The sequence below is a fragment of the Tiliqua scincoides genome, chromosome 1, assembly GCF_035046505.1.
Source record: "Tiliqua scincoides isolate rTilSci1 chromosome 1, rTilSci1.hap2, whole genome shotgun sequence".
Lineage (NCBI taxonomy): Eukaryota > Metazoa > Chordata > Lepidosauria > Squamata > Scincidae > Tiliqua > Tiliqua scincoides.
This window is the reverse complement of record NC_089821.1, coordinates 214,110,713-214,130,037: the sequence shown is the minus strand read 5'-3', so window position 1 is coordinate 214,130,037 and position 19,325 is coordinate 214,110,713. Positions and strand designations below refer to the sequence as shown.

Below are 19,325 nucleotides of genomic sequence, written 5' to 3'. Positions count from 1 at the left end.
ACAAGAATTCCTGGAAACAACCTATAGATATACAAGAGAATGCTGGCAAAAATTCTTACTGTTGTGCTCTCAGTTTCTAAGCCACCTTCACCACCACACTACCACCACCCAAGACTTCTGTGCTAACACTTCTTCCATCAGAAGAAGCCAATCATGCTACACCCAGAACATAAATATTTGAATTACATGTTATTTTGATTTCAGTGAGCCTGAGCAATGTGTTTACACCTTTGAGTGCAAGGCTATAATCACAAACATATCCACCTAGGCGCAAGTTCATTTAATTATAGGGGACCAACTTTCAATTATATGGCACCGACTTTCAACTAAAGGTATTTAGAGCTGGAGTGCCTACTTGGTAAAACTTAGGAAAATGTTCAAAGAAAGTGCCATGATCCAGAAGGATGGGCAGCTTCATGGATATGTTTGCTACAGTTAGTCTTCCTTAAAAACTTCAGCATGCATCCAAATGCATTTATTTTCTCAGCAAAACATTAAAAACAATGTTTATTCTGTGAATTTAAGCAAAACAAGGGCTTGCATACACACAGTAAGTCCTTTGATTTCCCCACCCACCCCAAAACAGCAGACACACCACTGCACAAAGTTGCTTTTTGGAACTCACAGAAGCCTGAAAAACTACTGTTAAAAATTCAAATGCCCACAGAGTATTCACATGACCTTAAGGGCTCACTCTGGCCTAGCGTCTGGAAATATTATTTGACGCTGAGAAGGAGACATGGGTGCTCACAAATACACACCCTCTGTTTCTATAATTTAGAGCAGGGGTGTCCAAGGTTTTTGGCAGGAGGGCCACATCGTCTCTCTGACACTGTCGGGGGCCAGGGAAAAAAAGAATTTACATTTAAAATTTGAATAAATTTACATAAGTTTACATAAATGAATATATTAAAGATGAATTTCTATGAATGAATGAAGGTCTTGCAATAGCTCAAGGCCTATAAAAGGCCTTGCACAAAGCAAAACTGGCCTTTCCTTTGCTGCTGCTACTGCATCGCAGACATGAAACAACAAGCAGTGGAGGAAGCCCTCATCCCACAGCTCACGTGAGAGGTCAAACAGTCACCCTCACGCTGAGAGCAGTTGCGTCGGGCCAGTGCGCGCTCCAACAAATCTCTGGAGGGCCAGAGGCTAATTGGAGACTGGGGGCTCCCTGAGGGCCGCATTGAGAGGCCTCGAGGGCCACAAGTGGCCCCAGGGCCGGGGGTTTGGGCACCCCTGCTTTAGAGAATAAAACACTGCATTAGAAAACTGAAAATTAATAATTCAGAAAACTCAGTAATTGACAAAAAAACAAGCAAAAGACACAATGAATAAAACAATTTGCTTTAGCATGAGCAGCCCTCTTTAAGAAGGTTGTCAAGGTGGCAAATTCTTTTATTAAATCAATTTAACGTTCAACCTCAGTGGTGAAAAGTTTGTACTGCAGCCTTACAAGGACATGCAAATCAGGGGCCTTTCAGAATCTCCCTTTTTGGGCTGCAAACACAAGGGAGCTCTGTACCATAACAACCTCACACTAATTCAAACTATTTTTAAGCTGTTTAAGACCACCATTCCTCTGTCATCCATTATAAAAACTAAAAGACCATGTCATATTTGGTTTGAAATTACTGCATGGCTGAAAGTAGCCTTATATCTGCCATTAGAGGTATTGCATTATGTAGTTAGATCAAATAGGAAAGGTTGAGACTGGAAACCATTGTCTTGTTGCATCAACAAGGAAGGGAGGCCTGCAAGCTAATGCCACCATCCATTACAAGATTAAGAGCAGTTTACAACTACTATAAGGAAAAACAAATGTCATCCCAATAACACGCCACCACAATGTTAAGAAAACAATAATCAAAAGAAGATCACCCATTTTGACCCAATGTCTTGATGGGCACACACTTTCATGCACAAACTATGTAGTACCAATATAAACCTGAAGCAGAACCTTTGTGGTGTCATGTAACAAGTCAACAGTGCCAAACACTAGCTAAACACTAATATAACTGTTATAAAATATAACAAAAAGAAAATATAACTAGCTAAACACTAATACATTATGTTCATCCTATACTTTGTTTTCTCCATATAGCAGTGAACGCACACTGCGTTTAAGGCCAGACTTGCTGTAAATGAAATACAAACCTGCAACAGCAGTGAGATGAGGTATTTTAAGTAGTTAAAGCCCTTTGCTCACAGATCTGTGTTTCATTAAACACTAGTCATTATTAAGGATTGGCACAATGTCTCCCAGCATCCCAAGCTTATCCCTCATACCACAAAAAAGCAAAAACTCTGAGCTGAGTGTCAGTGCTCAAGTCCCATGAACAGGAACCTTTAATTATCCCATAGCTACAGCCACTTTGACATTACCTGACACATGCGCAAAACTCATTTCAATGAGGCAGCAGGATGAGATAAAAGGCCCTGGGGTTGAGTGGCCACACACTCTATCCAACTTCCTATGCTTCTTGAAAATGCAAATAAGGGGTGCCATGTTTGAATTCTTCCTCATGTAAAAACAAACCTGCTTTAACGTGGAGACTTGGAATGCCACAGAGAAGTCTAGCTTTTTTTTTTTTAAGATTGTGAGCCCTTTTGCGACAGAGAGCCATTCGTTGTTTGATTTTCTCTGTAAACCACTTTGTTAACTTTCTGTTGAAAAGTGGTATAAAAATACTATTATTAATAATAATAATAATAATAATAGACTAGAATTCTTCCTCCACATGGTAGTTTTTAATGGGGGGTGGAGAAGAGAGTTATTTCCTTGGTGAAACATTCAATTATGCAATTCTCCACCCACATGTTGAAGGAACAGAGACTGGCACATCATTAGGTAAGGGGGCTGAACCATTTAGCAAGCCGTCTTAGGTACCAGGAAGACCTGTATACCTGTTTTGAAGGGCCAAGTAGCAAAACGGTCACATCTTGCCCACTGGTGTACCATTGCCCCAAATTATTTCAATTACCAGTGGGGCCAGGGCAGACAGGATAGTAGTATATGCTTACTATGCAAATGAGGCTAAATACCACCTGTCATACTGTAAAGATACTAGATACGAGTAGCAATGGTTGAAAAGCGAAGTTCCAAATGCATGTCAAAGAAAGATATCTATCTAAGACTCACAGCCGAATCCTCTCCTCTAGACATGCTAGACATACATATGTCCATGTATAGTGGTGCAACAATGGAGCCTGCCAGCAATAACACCTCTGGTGGCAAAGCTAAAATGGGGAGGAGATTGGGGCAAGACCTGGTAGACATAAGGAAGAGTCAGAACATGCCATATCCTAAACCCTCCTTCAGATGATAGACATGCTCCAACATACAAAAAAATGCTACACTATGCTATGCCAATAGAGTGAAACATCTACGGATTCACCTGGTTGCTCATTTCGAAGGGCATCCATCTTCCATCCATGGTTGTTAAAAACAACCATCTTCCATCCATGGTTGTTAAAAAAAAGTGATGTTTGGATGTGTGTGTTTGTGTGCAGGGTATAAAAGGACTTGATCCTTGGATGCTAGTATTCCTTGCAAGTTCTCTGCTTTTGCTTCCTTGCTTTCTGGGCCACTGTAGCTCCTGTAGGAGCTAGAGATGCTGTGGCATCTTTGTGTCATGCATGTGTGTGTGGCGTGTCACTGTGGTATCTTCCCCCATGGTTAGTGCTGGTGACTGTCAATATGGTATTCACTCCTGGGAGCTGGGTGGCGTGTGAACCCAGCAGTGGCCATTCCTTGGCCTGTACTTGCCTGTACTCCCTGCTTGGTTCACCCTGGCAGAGCTTCTCGAGTCACGCACATTGGGGCTGGTAGATGCAATGATTGACTGCTTGCATTTTGGGCAGCCTGATGTTGTGTTGCCTCTTCATGATTTCCTGAGGTTTCCATGGATCCTGGCAGCATTAACGGGAGGGCCGCATCAATGTCCAATTGCCTAGATTCTTGTATCTCGCCCCCCATCTTCATGGTGAACAAATGACAGATGTTGCACCGGTCTCAGTGTGCTGTTGGGGAGGAATCTGAATATGATTTCGCTGTTAGTGAAGAGCAAATAACAAAACCATGAAAGAACTGGACATTCCCAAGACATAGTTTTGGTCCAGTTAGTAGCCTAATTTCTTGCTACTGATTTTCAAAGAGTGTGCTTAGTCAGAGGGCACATACAATCATTCGTATAATGACACTGGTTGCTAGCGACAGAGTGACAACAAGGCTTCAGGGAAGGGAGAGCGGAGACAAAACGATTCTACCAACAGCTTTCAAACGTTTCCCAAAGCACTCCAGAGTTTTAGTAGAAAATCCGTTTAGCGCAAGAAGCGACTGCATGGAAATTCATTTTGGCAATACTACGTGACTGCCATAGCATGTGTTCTTATGCCTTAAAAGCAGCTGTTTATTAAGCATTACATGACTCATTATCAGTGACTAATTCAAAGGTTTACAGGCCAATACTCTGTTGTGTTGGTACAGGCTCTTTAACCATTTGCATTGTTGGGCAACTGCACTTCAAAGCGCAAAGCTTTACAAGTCTCAGGTTCCCACAGAAAATCTGTAGAAAAGGCTGAAATGCTGGTATATAAGAGCAGGTAAACCCAGAGAGGATCTTGATCCGATGAGTACAGGTCAATAAGTTCTCATCTTTCAAAATTTGTCCACAGGAGAAAATCCTTTCCGCAGCAGTGTTAGGAAATCCTTGCTGCTGCTAACTATTATTAATGCCCATGCAATTTCACAGAGGCTGCAAAGTTCAAGGAAACTGCACCTTTCCTGCAAGTCCCCGGAAACATCCTCCCACTCTATAAAATATAACTCTCTGTACTCCCCGAGAAGATCAGGAAAAGGAGAACTTTTTCTGATCTTCTTAGGGAATGCAGAGGAAGAAAGCAAAACTCAGACCACAAGAGGTCATGCCAGTGGTGACCAACATAGAGCCTGCTGCAGACAAGGACATCCCTTTCCTCCTCTGCTCCAATGAACTTTCCTATGACCTGGAACGCCCTAATATCCTGAAACATCTCAACTTCTAGCTTTGGAAACATGTTTCAAGTCTTTCTGTTAGCAAAGATAAAATTGATCAAACAGTGGTGCCTTTCATCCCAAAGAAATGCCCAAAGACACATCCAATAATTTTTAGCGACTAATCATATCTACAATTAAAGCAAATGGATTCCTAAATCCATTTTCTTTTCCAAGCATTCAAAAACCATAAATTCACTCACTTAAGGGGTACCCATATTAAAAGACTTGGTCACTCCAGATCAGGGGTGTCCAAACTTTTACACAGGAGGGCCACATCATCTCTCTGACACTGTGTTGGGGGGGTGGGGTAATTTGAATTTCAAATTTGAATAAATTTACATAAATGAATATATTAGAGATGGAACTTATATGAATGAATGAAGGTCTTGCAAGGCCGGCCTTTCCTTTGCTGCCACTGCTGCTTCACATAACAGCCCCACTGGATCAGGCCATAGGCCCATCTAGTCCAGCTTCCTGTATCTCACAGCGGCCCACCAAATGCCCCAGGGAGCACACCAGATAACAAGAGACCTCATCCTGGTGCCCTCCCCTGCATCTGACATAGCCCATTTCTAAAAACAGGAGGATGTACATACACATCATGACTTGTAACCCGTAATGGATTTTTCCTCCAGAAACTTGTCCAATCCCCTTTTAAAGGCATCCAGGCCAGATGCCGTCACCACATGAAACAGCAAGCAGTGGAGAGTGCCCTCGTTCTACAGCTCACGCAAGAGGTTGAACAGTTGCTCTCATGCTGAAAGCAGTTGCGCTGGGCCAGCACGGGCTCCAGCAAGTCTCTGGAAGGCCAGAGGCTCATTGGAGACTGGGGGCTCCACGCGGGCCGGATTGGGAGTCCCCGAGGGCCACAAGTGGACCCAGGGCTGGCATTTGAGCACCCCTGCTCCAGATGACTGGATGCTCACTCTGTTCTTCAAAGTTATATTAGCAACATAGAATATGGCAGAGGTTCCCAAACTGGAACGTCACAATGCCCCAGCCAGGGAAGTTCTTCTCAGTCCCCTAAAGGGGTAGGGGGAGGGCAAAGGCAGCAACTCAATCACAGCAATGGTGCTGCTGCCAGAAGAAAAGGGGTTTTTTTTAAACCCACCCCAGGCAGTGCTGGCATCTTGAGGGGTCTGGGGAGCCTGTGGATTCCTCTGCAGGCCTCCCTGAGCCTCCAAACTTCTGCAAATAGTAAAACACACACACACACACACACACACCCACCCACCCACCCCTGGTTTTGCGATGAAAAAGACAAATTTGGAGGCACGGGAAGCCCTGCAGAGGGGTCTGCAGGCTCCCCGAACCCCCAAGGAAGCCAGCACTTCCAAAGGTGAGCTTTAAAAGGCCCTTTTACCCCTGCCATTGGCTCTATTGTTCCAACTGCATCACTGCCTTTGCCCCTCCCCCACAGGAACTTACAGCAGATCCCATACTCCCAGAGACTTTGGGAACCACTGAAATAGGGTACAGAGACACAATTGGATACCATTTTCCAGATAATGATATGTTTCCAGTCTATTTTTAGCATGGAACAAGCTGCCTGTTTCAGTGTCAAACATAAGCAAAATAAATAAAAGTCTCTGCTTTTCTTGCTGATAATCAATACCATGTTCAGCACGTGCTTGAAAAAAAAGAGAAGGGAAAGCAAAAAAATAAAAACAAAACAAAAACAGCCAATTGTTGGGGTGAAAGATTTCTATATTCAGACCTTAGAACAGCCCTGATCACTCTTTGAAGCACATGCACACCAGATGAAGAATGTCTTTCTACTAAGTGTGTGGCAAAGCCTTATAAATATTTTTCTCTGCATCACTGAATCTTTCTTCAGTTCCCCTTTCTTCTCAGGTACCTCATGCAATATTTAGCATGGAATAATCCTTTGTCTTAGTAATGTTGCAGCTACATATGCATCTCCCAAGGTAACATCAGTCCATGCCATTTAAATAGCTGCTAGGATCCAAAAAGATGGTGCATGGTGTTTTGTGCATACTTTTACTGGTCCTCTATTTCCACTGTAGTACCTCCTGCTCTCCAAGAAGCCACTTGGGAACGCTGAAGAACCCTCTGCAGTACCAGTGCCTGCAAGCAGAAAGTGGAAGTCAACAACCACTTTGCGTGCACAGAACACAGTACAAATGGCTTCTTGGATCCTAGCCACCAGGACAAATTAGTTTGACTCTCGGGTGAGCAATGCCTTTACAGCCAACTGCATTTTAGAGGAAATTAGCAACCACTAATCAGTAACATGATCGTTACTGGAAACCAAAGCTGTAGGGCCAGGTTGAGCAGCACCTACTAACTCATTTGAAACACTATAAACTGCAAGCGGCAGTTGTGCCCAGCTCCAATCTTTGACGTGAATTATTAAAAACAGGCATTCTTAACTGTTAAAAAAGAATGAAGACACAGAGCTACTTTAGCTCACTACATATTCTCTTTTCCATAACAATGTTCAAAGGAATGCATGTCTCACTGACAGTGTCACTGAAAACAATCTGACAGCTCTGACACCTCCTTCAATATCTTTGATGTCTTAATGCAAGACGTGACATTTCTTCAGGGAAAATCTACGAAACAGGATGAGACTTGCCTATGTATCATTGCATTTAAATGATTGCAGGTTTTTTTGTAGCATGCGTGCATAAATGAGGTTGTCATCTCTCAAACCTCCCTATTCCTTATGAGCTCTCCAACGCCACAGTTCTCATCAAATTTTGTGTTCACCACCACCATGAGAAGTTATCTTTTTTGGCATGACAATACACTCATATTCTCTGTAAACAGATACAGATGACAGCTGCTTTGGTGCTGGGTTATGAAAGACCTGGGAACAAACTTGCTGCTTTTCATTCACTGTTACACATATGAGAATATCCTAAAGATTCAGGATATTCTTATAAGCAATAAGGGCCACAAGTCAGTTTCCCCAAATCCTATCAAGAAGAGTAGCCTCACAGAAATTTTTCTTGTGCAAGACTTAATAATGTAAAATGTGCCTTAAAAGGGAATCTGCAACACTTATGGTGCATTAGACACCCCTCTGTCTATAAAGAAATATCAGTTGATGGTTAAAAGAAGATCTTGACATGTTTATTTATCATTGCCAGTCTCACTGGGGACCCTTGCTTGTACCAAGCAATACAGACTTACTACTAGTAGTTCTTCACATTTGTTTCTAATAAAGCGTTCTCTGTATGGCAGCTTTTTCTGCTACTTTGAAATATCCAGACAGAGTTTAGGGTCATATGTATGAATTGCTCAGTATCAGCAGTATGACACCAAAACAGTTTGGCTTCAAAAGGGTCCAAGAGGCTAAAAGGAAACACAGGCATCCATTCAGTCATGAGTAAAGTTATTTCCTGAGCCAGCTGGATTGCAGTCTTCCACAATGTCAAACCCAGGGAACTGACCAATGCACGACATGTTTTGTCCCCTTATGTATTAAGTGGTCAAAAATTTTAAGAAAGCAGGCCATATATTGTTAAAAAGCAGTAAACCTTTACCCCAACACATGTCAAAACATGTACAGTACCAGAATGAATTTTTCTAATGAAATTATTTGTCTCGTGTACAGAGAACATCAAGAAGAGACCCACTGAATACAATACAGAAAACATCCAACTGTGACCAAATGCCACAGTGAGCAAGAGAGTGGGACAGTATTGTGGCAGAATGCGACAGATATTAGGTTCCTCTGAAATCAATGAGTTCGGCCCACTGCCTGTAAAACTGTTGAGAAACAAACTGCATCTGATTTTCTTGCAGTACAACCCTATGCAGGTCTACTCAAACATAAGTCACAGAGTTCAATGGGACTTACTCCCAGGTCATTCAGTATAGGGTAATTGGGTATAGGCAGCCTTGGAGAAGTTAAGAATGGGAGACGGCATTTAACCTCAGTCTAAACAATTTCACCTCAGTGGTTCCAAAACCTTTACATAGCACTGCAGTACCAAAGGATACAGTGTAGGGCTTAGGGCAGCAGTTCTCAAACTGTGGGTCTAGGACCCACCAGTGAGTTGTGACCCAATTTTTGATGGTTCGTGAAACTGACAGAGCAGATTAGACTATGTGCATCAAAGTTTAAACAATCTGCTTTTAAGTCTTCTATAAGGACTTTTTAAATAACCCAAATTAACTTGGACTATTCTTGCCCCAACTAATGCCTTTTTAAAAGTGCCTCATAAAGCAAATTATCACTACAATCATTGCCCTTAAGACTATTGTAAAGAAATCAAGACTGCATAAAGCTGAAAAAAGGGGAAGAGATCAAAAGGTCTGTAAGCCATGTGGTCCCATAACTTAAAACATAAGGAGTATGAGGAGCAGAATAAAATCCCTTTGAATTCTCAGTTATAAACCAACTGTCCTCTGCCTATCTGGGGGGAGAGGAGGGGGAAAACATCATATTTTTGGTCTTAAAAACCATAATCCAAAACAAATCCAGATGTTGAAAAATATTTCATAGTGTGTTTTAAATTCACTTTCAGAGCTGCAGTTGATTAGCATCCACATGTTTTAACCGTTATCACAGCAACTATAACTTCACCTAGAACTCCAGATTATCCCTATGTACATCTATCAAATCTTATTTTTCAAGAACAGAAAGATCTGCAATTTACCAAGTAGCCTTTAAAAAAAACGATGCTGCAATTCTAAACACACATATTGAGCACAGTGAGATTTACTTCAGAGTAAACATGCAAAGTAAGCAAGGGATGGGGCTGACATTTTAGGTCCTCAGTGCTGGAGGCCCGCGTTATCCACAGGTTTAGTACTCACGGATTTCTTCATCCACAGGTCCCTTAACACATAATGCTGGCTGACCTGGAACCTCCGGAGATGAGGGAAGCTGTGCTTTCGTGGGTACTGAACACCGGAAGTTGCCTTTAAATGGCTCCAGGCTTAATTATGAAGTCACAGAGGCCTCAGGTGGACAGGCTTCAGAAGACCCTCTTCAGAAGAGCCAGAGTTGAGTTCTGGTCGGGTTTAGAGGGCAGGCCAAAAACCACAGGTTTTCAATACCCATGGTTTTCCTTATCCACGTGGGTTCCAGGAACAGAACCTCTATGGATAATGTAGTAAGCCACAGTAGTTGTCAACCTTCAGTCTCGAAAGACTCTGGTATCGTGCTCTGAATAGTGGTTCTGGAACAGCGTCTAGTGTGGCTGAAAAGGCCGATTCGGGAGTGACAATCCCTTCCACACTAGGAGCAAGTGCAGTCTGTCCCTGGTCTGTCTCCCTGGCTATGGGCCTTCCTTCTTTGCCTCTTTGCCTCAGTCTATTGGCCAAGCGTTTCTTCAAACTGGGAAAGGTCATGCTGCACAGCCTGCCTCCAAGCGGGCCGCTCAGAGGCCAGGGTTTCCCACCTGTTGAGGTCTACTCCTAAGGCCTTCAGATCCCTCTTGCAGATGGTCCTTGTATCGCAGCTCTGGTCTACCTGTAGGGGGCTTTCCTTGCACGAGTTCTCCATAGAGGAGATCCTTTGGGATCCAGCCATCATCCATTCTCAGGACATGACCGAGCCAACACAGGCGTCTCTGTTTCAGCATTGCATACATGCTGGAGATTCTAGCTCGTTCCAGGACTGTGTTGTTTGGAACTTTTTCCTGCCAGGTGATGCCGAGAATGCGTCAGAGGCAGCGCATGTGGAAAGCGTTCAGTTTCCTCTCCTGTTGTGAGCGAAGGGTCCATGACTTGCTGCAGTACAGAAGTGTACTCAGGACGCAAGCTCTGTAGACCTGGATCTTGGTATGTTCCGTCAGCTTCTTGTTGGACATTAACTAACCTTAAGGCTACAATCCTATGCACAATTTCCTGGGAATAAGCCCTATTACACATAATAAGACTTCTTAGAAGTATGTAGAAGTAGGTCTGCACAGGATTGCACCCTAGAAGAACAAATTTCAGCTTAGAACAGATAGGCAACCAGCATAAGCATTTTGTTTCTACTGTAATCATAATTCCAAAGAAGAGAAGAATTCTAACCATGGGGAAGAGCATTTTCTTTAATTTTTCCACAGCTTATTCTAAAATGTCACTGCTCGTCCAAATAACTTTTTCCGCATTGAAACTATAGGTGCCCTCAATAGTTATGCCCATACCTAAAGATACAGGGAAGTATAACAGAAAGTTATAATGTACACAACTAGATAGTAGCCTCTGCAAGTAACAAGTTGGCCACTGTCTGTGGCCACTGATACAGCACAACACAGCTTGATCTTTCGCAGTTATAGTTGCTCTTCAGTGCTCCAACGATATAGCTGTACAAACTAGTTTTTGTCAGAGATGCAATCTCAAAGTCAGAAAGAAAACAGATAAAGTCACTAACAAAGCATCATCTTCACAGTTCAATTTTCAAGCCAAAATTTTCCAGTTGAACCTCAGCAGTGATACATCCTATTATAGGTTAAGAAAACTCACTCATATTTTTCATTGGAATGGTTTTCAGCAAAACACAAGAAGTACAAGAACAAGTCAAATGTTTGAAAACATATGGAACTTCTCAGATGTCTGTACCCTGCATTTTTCCATAGACTAGATTATGCTTCAAACAAGATTCCAACTGTGAAGATAAGGTTTGGGTTATCAACTAATAAAATCTGAATTCACTGAAGAAAACAAAATTGGTGTCCACAGTGCTCACACACTTATCCACTTAGAAATTCAGTTCTGTTGGTATAGAATAGTCAGGGCAGTTTAAGTTTAAACATTTCTTGCCCAGCACACAGGTGTACACATTTGATACCTGTTGCGTATATGCGACGTTGGGCAGAAATTGTTTAAGGGCCCAGTCCTATTCAACTTTCCAGCATGGATGCAGCCATACCAATGGGGTGTGCACTACATCCTAACAAAGTCTCAGGACCAGGCAGCCTGGAACCACAGACATTAGAGTAAGGAACTTGGTAGCTCAGCACTACAGAGGAATTGGAGAAGCTATATCATTTTGCCTTGAGTGTTCAAATACCTTGCACTGTTTGAAAGAACACTATATTCTTGGGAGCCCCATAATTTTTTTTTAAACATTCTCTCTGCTGTTACAGACAACATTGAAAATGCAGTAACAGAAAAATAGGAGGCAAACTAACTTTACATTCTACTTTGTTTTCATATTCACAGAATAAAACAACAGTCATTTCAGAAATTTCTCTAGCAACAATGATCATACACTGTCAGGAACTGGTAAAAAATGCAGTATTTAACAGAACATTTGACTCAAAATATACTATGGATATGGAAATATGCCCCAAGTTGCCATTTCAAGGAAGAGCTATTGAATCATATGCAGGCCTGACTTGCATTTGCTCATATCTATTTAACACTCCCCTACTTCTGCACCTTTGATGTGATCTAATCCAACTCACATGGCTTTTTCCAGATCACCTTCCTCAGTTGTGTAATGAAGAGAGCCAAATTAGGCCCATCTGTCTAAATGGAAGGGAGTCTTCTAGCCATAAACCATACTTCATTAACTGACACATAAGCCGACAGAAGCTGCCTTCCAAAATTCCTGAGTGCCAGGAAAAAGATTTCATCGTTGTCAATTATCATCTGGAATAGATAGTACACAGCTGCTTGGAAGACAAAATAGTATTAAAGAACTAGAACTGTTCTATCCATGCCATCCTGTCATGAAAGAGGTTCAGCTTTGTCTGATGGTTCTATAGTTTTCAATGCACTGCAGGTAAAAACTGAAATGTATCTCACAAAGTTAGCATTTCCACTTCAAAGACCTTTCTTGAGAAACCATTACACAGCCATTACTTTGTTTAAAAAATGTTACTAACTTACAAAATCAGCACAGATCAATAAGCTTGGAGTAGAAGAACTGAAAAGTTGAATGCAGCTGACTCAGCTCTAGAAATATTCTGAATATTTATCATGCTGCGCAGCAAGTAGACACCATGGCTTGAATAAATATTGAACATGTGTCCCTGTGAAGACTTGTCACATGTATGGCAGTCACACGAAGTTAAGTGGTTAAGGGTGCAATCCTAATCCACTTTCCAGCACCGACATAAGGGCAATGCAGCACCGAGATAAGGGAACAAACATTTCCTTATCTTGTGGAGTTCTCCATAAGTGCCCCCCAACTGCAGGATGCAGCACACGTCCCATTGGTACAGCTATGTCAGTGCTGGAACGTTGGTTAGGATTTGGGCCAATGTTAAGTGGTTTTAAAATCCATTAAGAAAAAGCATAAATTATGATGGTCATATCCCACTATTCTTCCACAAAACTCAAGGCAATGTACACAGGGCTTTCAGAAGGTTTCCCATCCAGGCACCGGCCAGATCCACACTTTCTTAGCTTCAGTAACACTGCTGCATCATATAATTTCAGATAAGGTCAGATGTCATTGCTTCCTCATCTCCATCAACTGTTTGTCTTGGATCAAACTGTTCATCTCATGCCATGTTCAAATTCTATCGACAACTTAGAATTAGAGAAGATAATGGAACTGGACTCTGGAAATGAAATCAAAGTTTTCCACATACTTATCAAAATGGCCAGATCAATGACACTTGACAAGCACATGTTGAAAATCATATGCAGTTGGAGAAAGATAAAGTTCATCAATATCTTTACACATGACAAGGAGAAATCAGAGAATTCTAAAGTTATAGTAACTTGAAGACTTGCAAGTAACTTCTAACCTGACTGGAGTGCTATGGAAAGTTATATCACGTCCTTCTGAGACCTCCACAACAATATAAAGGCCTCAGGGGCAGGCTTTCTGCATGAAGACGCATAAGCCAAATCAAAAGTAATGCACAATAATTCCTCTCACATACTTGGACAATACCACTTCTCATGCAAGTTTGCATGAGAGTTGCATGGGGAGTTGCAAGCAGAAAGCAGAGCCTTGAAACTTAAATGCCACTTCCAAAACAAGGCACATCCTTGTGTGAAATAAAATGATAGACACCCTAACAGGCTCTTTGTCCCTCTTCTTGTCTCACTCTTGCCAAGACCAGGTACCACATCCACACAATCCTATTAGCCAGTAGAATATATAAAAACACACAACTAATCTTGAAATGCTCTGCATTTAGGTATGTATGTAGAATTCGTATTTGCCAGCTACCTGCTATTTTTAATAATGAGTTGTTGATGTCGCTAATTGCTCTTGTTTCTGATTATATTATTGTCATTTAAAGACTGATTAAAACACACACACTGATATTCACTGCATTGGAAGCTTCATTGTGAAGCTGAAAGACAGAATAGAAATATTTTATATAAACACATATCCTCTACCTATGGATGGATATATAAATCATGAAACTGTTCTAGAATGTGGAAATGTGTTAATTTGCACAGGGTCTTGTTTTAATTGTTACCTCGTGTTACCTTCACCCCTATGATTCTGTGGTTTTGTTTTTAATATTATCTTAGAAAAATACAAATAGACACAAACCCACTACAACAGTATAACTAATATTATATTCCGTCAATTACCTTAACTTTGATGAGCAAAAGATCAGCAATTTTTTTTTTGCTGAAAAGCAGTATGTAAACATTTGCAAACATAAAAAATACAGTACAATCCTAAACATGTTTATTCAGAAGTCCCATTTTATCTTAATCCCAGGAAAGTGTGCATAGATTTGTAGCCTCAATCTACTCTGTTTGAACCTGCCTCTAAAGCACAATTCTTCTCTAAGTGGGTCACTCCAGGTAACAATGGAATTGAATTTAAAACTTCTAAAGCAATTTATTTGTATTTCTACCTTGCAATATAAGACCGAAGTATGTCATTGTTTGAGCAAGAGTGCGCATGTAAATGTAGCCATTCTTAAGTGAACAGGAACCACATTACTCCTATTACTTGTTTTTGCTTGTTGTGATACTTTGTAGTTGTTTAAAATACTTTGTAAGCCACCTTGGACATTTGCTTCAGCATGGGAAAGGCAGGGTATAAATTTCTTGAAATAAAAATATAAACAAACAAATAAATAATCCTCTATCACCATATTAAAACATTTGTTCAAATACTGGACATAAAGTCCTTATGTTCAAAAAAGTTCAAAACTCATCAGTATGGGTTTGCCATTACACATGCGCACAGGCTGCTAATTTACCCATGTACAATTCTGTGTCATATATGCTCAGCTGATGTAGTCTCTCCATCTGTGTAGTGCATATTTGGTCTACAAGATGGTCAGCTGTGTGTTTTCCTGATAGGCCTGGTACTATCTTCTGTACTGTGTTGGAAACAAAGAATTTAGTCTGCCCAAGATGAGAAAACAGCTATGGTCAGCCCAGCTAAACAGATCTGGCATTTCGTATTGTGTCAATTTCTGAAACTTAATTTGTGCAAGCAGATAATAACAAGTAATGTAGTGACTCAAAGAACAATTAAAGGACTGTCATAGACCTCATGACTAATAACAATAGTTCACTCTCTTCCTCAGTCACACAAAATAATTAAGACATTCAATTTAGAAGAGTTAAGTCATGCTGTGTGCCTTTACCCCATGGGGCATTCACATGATCATATTAATAAGTACTACAGCTTTGATAAGTTGAGCCTTGACAGTAACCTCCCTAGCACATCACAAATATCACAAACACTTGATAACAACATCGAATTTCATCTGAATGGATTCTTAACACAGCATGGTTAAAATTAAACTTCTAACTTTGCTAACAAATATTTTTTGTGTCTCTGCTTATTACATTTTAATTTCCTGTATATTTTTAATTGGTTGCATTGTTTAAGAGTTTCGACTCCTAGTCATTCCTTCAGGGAAAGTAGCTTTATAATCTAATTAACATAGCCTGTTCACTCATTTGAAATGCAAAGGTCCAGCAGTCTGGGTATAAGAATTCACTTATTTTGTGATCCTGCAGAAGAATCCATCATTTGAATGCTTACAAAGTCATCACAGGATTTTTGACACCAATAAAGAAAACCTCCAGGTTACCAATATGGGATTAACCTCAGTACTTAGTGTTTGCTTGAGACTGGCTGGGGGTTAACCGGTGAATTACAAAAAGCAAGTGGTGTACAGGTGGTGAGGATATCTATAGAAACTGCTGCAGTGCACAGATAGTTCAGGGTGAGTGTGCGATTTGCAGATGGAGCAGATAGATTATTTCCTGAATAGAAAGCTGAAAAAACACTGGAAAGGTCAGCCTTTCTTTTTACAATCCTTTTATTCATACACTCAGCTTGGGTTAAACAGACTTTTTCCCCCGTTATTTCAAAATACAATTGAAAAAAATATTTTCTACCTTGCAAAGGTTCGATTTCCAGAAAATATCTGTAGATAAAATGAAATGCAGGACTGATCCTGAATATTTGTTCCTATACACAAAGCTGAACCCACAAAGCTGAGGGTTCCATTCCTGGAAACCCCATGCATGCTGAAACCCGCAGACAATCAAATTTACAGGTCTTGGCACCTTTAACTCAGAGGGTATTCTAAGGGCCAGGTCTCAGAAGGCCTTCTAAAGGTCTAAAACAGGGGTGTCAAACTTGTTTTATACAGAGGGCTGAAGTTAGCACTCAGGGCACCTGCTGAGGGCTGGAAGTGGTCATTAAGCAGAAAGTGACATCATTAAGCAGCTGATGGCCAGAAATCAGCACTTTGTTCTCACAAAAAAAAACCTAATTAACTGCAAATGACAGAAGAGAAAATACCAAATTTGAATCATGTTTCAAGATATTGGGGTCCCCAATTTCCATGTAAGCTGCTTTTCAGCAGTAACACCTCAGCACTACTCAGCAGCTGAGAGCCTGAGGGCCGGACACACGCGGCCCCCAGGCCTTATATTTGACACCCCTGGTCTAAAATGTCACTTCCCATTTACCTGGCCAAAACTGGAAGTGACCTTTTAAGGCCTCCCAAAGGCCTCAGAATACCCTCCGAAGGTCACCGAAGTGCTCCTCTGGTAGCTTCTGGAGGGCCCAGGTTGGACTGACCCTATGCGTTCAGGACCCATGGAGAGTCAAATCCATGGGTACCAAATTCACAAACACAGAGGCCCAACTGTATTCCTGAGTTCTTAAAATGTGCAATTAGTTTGAAAATGAGCACTATTACTCTTCTTTTTATACTTACCACCTCAAGGTCTTGGGAAACTCTCCGTTTGCGCAGCTCTTCCATCCTCTCACAGACATCTGTCAAGCAGGTATTATAATAATCTGCATACTGCTGAGCCAAGTCATCAATGTTGCCCAATGACCCATCCTGTAGAAAGACACAGCAGGAATAACAATTTTTAAACCATATTTAGTGGATTTAAAGAGGGTATTGTACTTACATGAATTGTCATTTTCCCAATTAAAAAATACCATTGGAAGACTTCAGTCCTATCCACACTTACCTGGGAGTAAGCCCCACTGACAAGAATGGGACTTCTGTGCAGATATGCATAGACTTGGACTCAAGAGTTTAGCCAATCATAAGGAGTCTGATTTCAGCGGAACGTAAGTCATGGCTAATTTCTTTAGTCAGGACTAACTATAGGATACAACCCTTAGTATTTAAAATAAACAATAATACAAGACAATGATTATCAAAGCTGTTTAAAAGGATACTTTCTCAATAAACCATTAGATTGGAATGCTTAAATTAACTGATGAACCAATACTTCCCTTCAGAACATTTTTTTTACCTCTGCCATGGAGATCAATAAAGTTGGAAATACTAATCCAGCATTTCCCAAACTGTGGATTGCAACCAATGGGGGGGGGGGGTGAATTGGGAGGTGGGTCACTAAGCAATGAGCAGAACTTCCAATGTAAGGACAGTGATAGCAAGATGAGAAAAGTAATTGCCTCAAGCCCTGAGGCTATTCACAATTCAGACTGCTTCTAATTACAATGCAAACACCTTAGCACCTGGAGTTTGCAACATAGCTGCCCTACAAAAGAGCTCAGCTTCTGCAGTTTGCAAGCATGTGTAAATATAGAGAGATAAATGTGCATTACTTGATGTCCCCCAATAAAGAATTGAAAAAACCCAGAAGATTTATTATTATTATTTTCTGGGGAGAAATGGGAAAGAAAGGACAGCATTCATTAAGGCTGCCTCATTAAAATAAATGGATCAAATTTTTAGTAAATAAAAATATTGTAACTTGTAAATACAGGCATGCCCCAGTATCCACAGGGGTTCTGTTCTGGACCCCCCCCCCCTGCAGATACTGGAAACCGCGGACTCCTGTCTTCCCCCTACCACCCCACATGATTAAAATGACCAGGCAAAATTCTTGCTTCAACAAGGCCACTGCAAGATTAAGACCTTGAGGCTGCCTCTAGGCAGCCTGGTCACTTATAAATAACTAGCTAGAGGTTAAGAAGAAGCAGATCTTAACTACTTCCTGTTAACCTTCATCTGTAGTTTTTTTGTTTTTTTAAAGGGCCAGGTTGCTAAGAGCCCTCCCCCTCACAAGCCCATTAGCTTGTTTAAGGTCTTACCCCAGCTAAAAACTTCCTTAACCCATTTTTGCCTGGCCCAAAGGTTTGCATATACGCAACACTGAGCAGAAATGGCTTAAAGAAATGGCTTAAAGAAATGGTACTCCTGGCAGTAGTACCGGCTTCTTCATCAGTTAAATTTACATATTCCAATCTAATGGTATATTGAGAGAGTATTCTTTCAAAGATCATTGGTAATCATTGTTTTAAATTATCATTTATTTTACATACTAAAGGTTGTATCCTAAATTTAGTTAGTACTGATCTAGCAATATGGCATCCTTAGGGAATGTGCTGAAAATATTGGGAAGCATTTGAGAATAGGTGCACAAAATATCACCTCAGCAACAATCTCCTGTTTTTACTGTGCATAAATCACGATGCCTGGGGGACAATTTGATAAGAAAAAAGTAACATCTCTGGAAGGAGAACCCATACAACTGAAGTCCAAATGCAGGGCTGTCATCTCACAGATGACAAGCTGCACCTGCTGAAATTCCCTCCTCTGCACAATTGTTAAAGGTCCAGAAGCCCTAAAGTTGAAAGGTTGGCCGCCCCTGTCCTAATGAAATATTAACAGTGCAAGCCTAGGCAGGTTTACTCAGAATAAAGTCCCACTGTGTTCAGTGAGCTTACTCCTAGGAAAGTGTGCACAGAATTGCATTGCTACAGGGAGAAAATTTTTATAGGCATTCTGTACAGACTGTATTTGCATTCCCTAAAGTTCTAAGCTTACCATCAATAAATATTTTGAATATACACAAAACACATTAGGCCAACTTGACTGTGGCTGGAGTTGATGTATTAAAACAAAGACAGAGAGAAAATAATTTAAGCCAGTGT

The 19,325-nt window shown here is 41.1% G+C and overlaps 1 protein-coding gene across 3 annotated transcripts in view; it reads right to left on the bottom strand.

The window, feature by feature from the left end:
* SASH1 (SAM and SH3 domain containing 1) overlaps positions 1-19,325 on the bottom strand; it is a 164,336-nt gene that overhangs the window by 116,850 nt on the left and 28,161 nt on the right. For 2 of the 3 annotated variants that reach the window (XM_066615509.1, XM_066615526.1), the window contains exon 2: positions 17,122-17,250. The exons of the other annotated variant lie outside the window; for it this stretch is intronic. In XM_066615509.1, the coding sequence (XP_066471606.1) occupies positions 17,122-17,250 (129 nt within the window). The remainder of the gene's footprint in view (positions 1-17,121; positions 17,251-19,325) is intronic. 3 annotated transcript variants of the gene reach the window in all.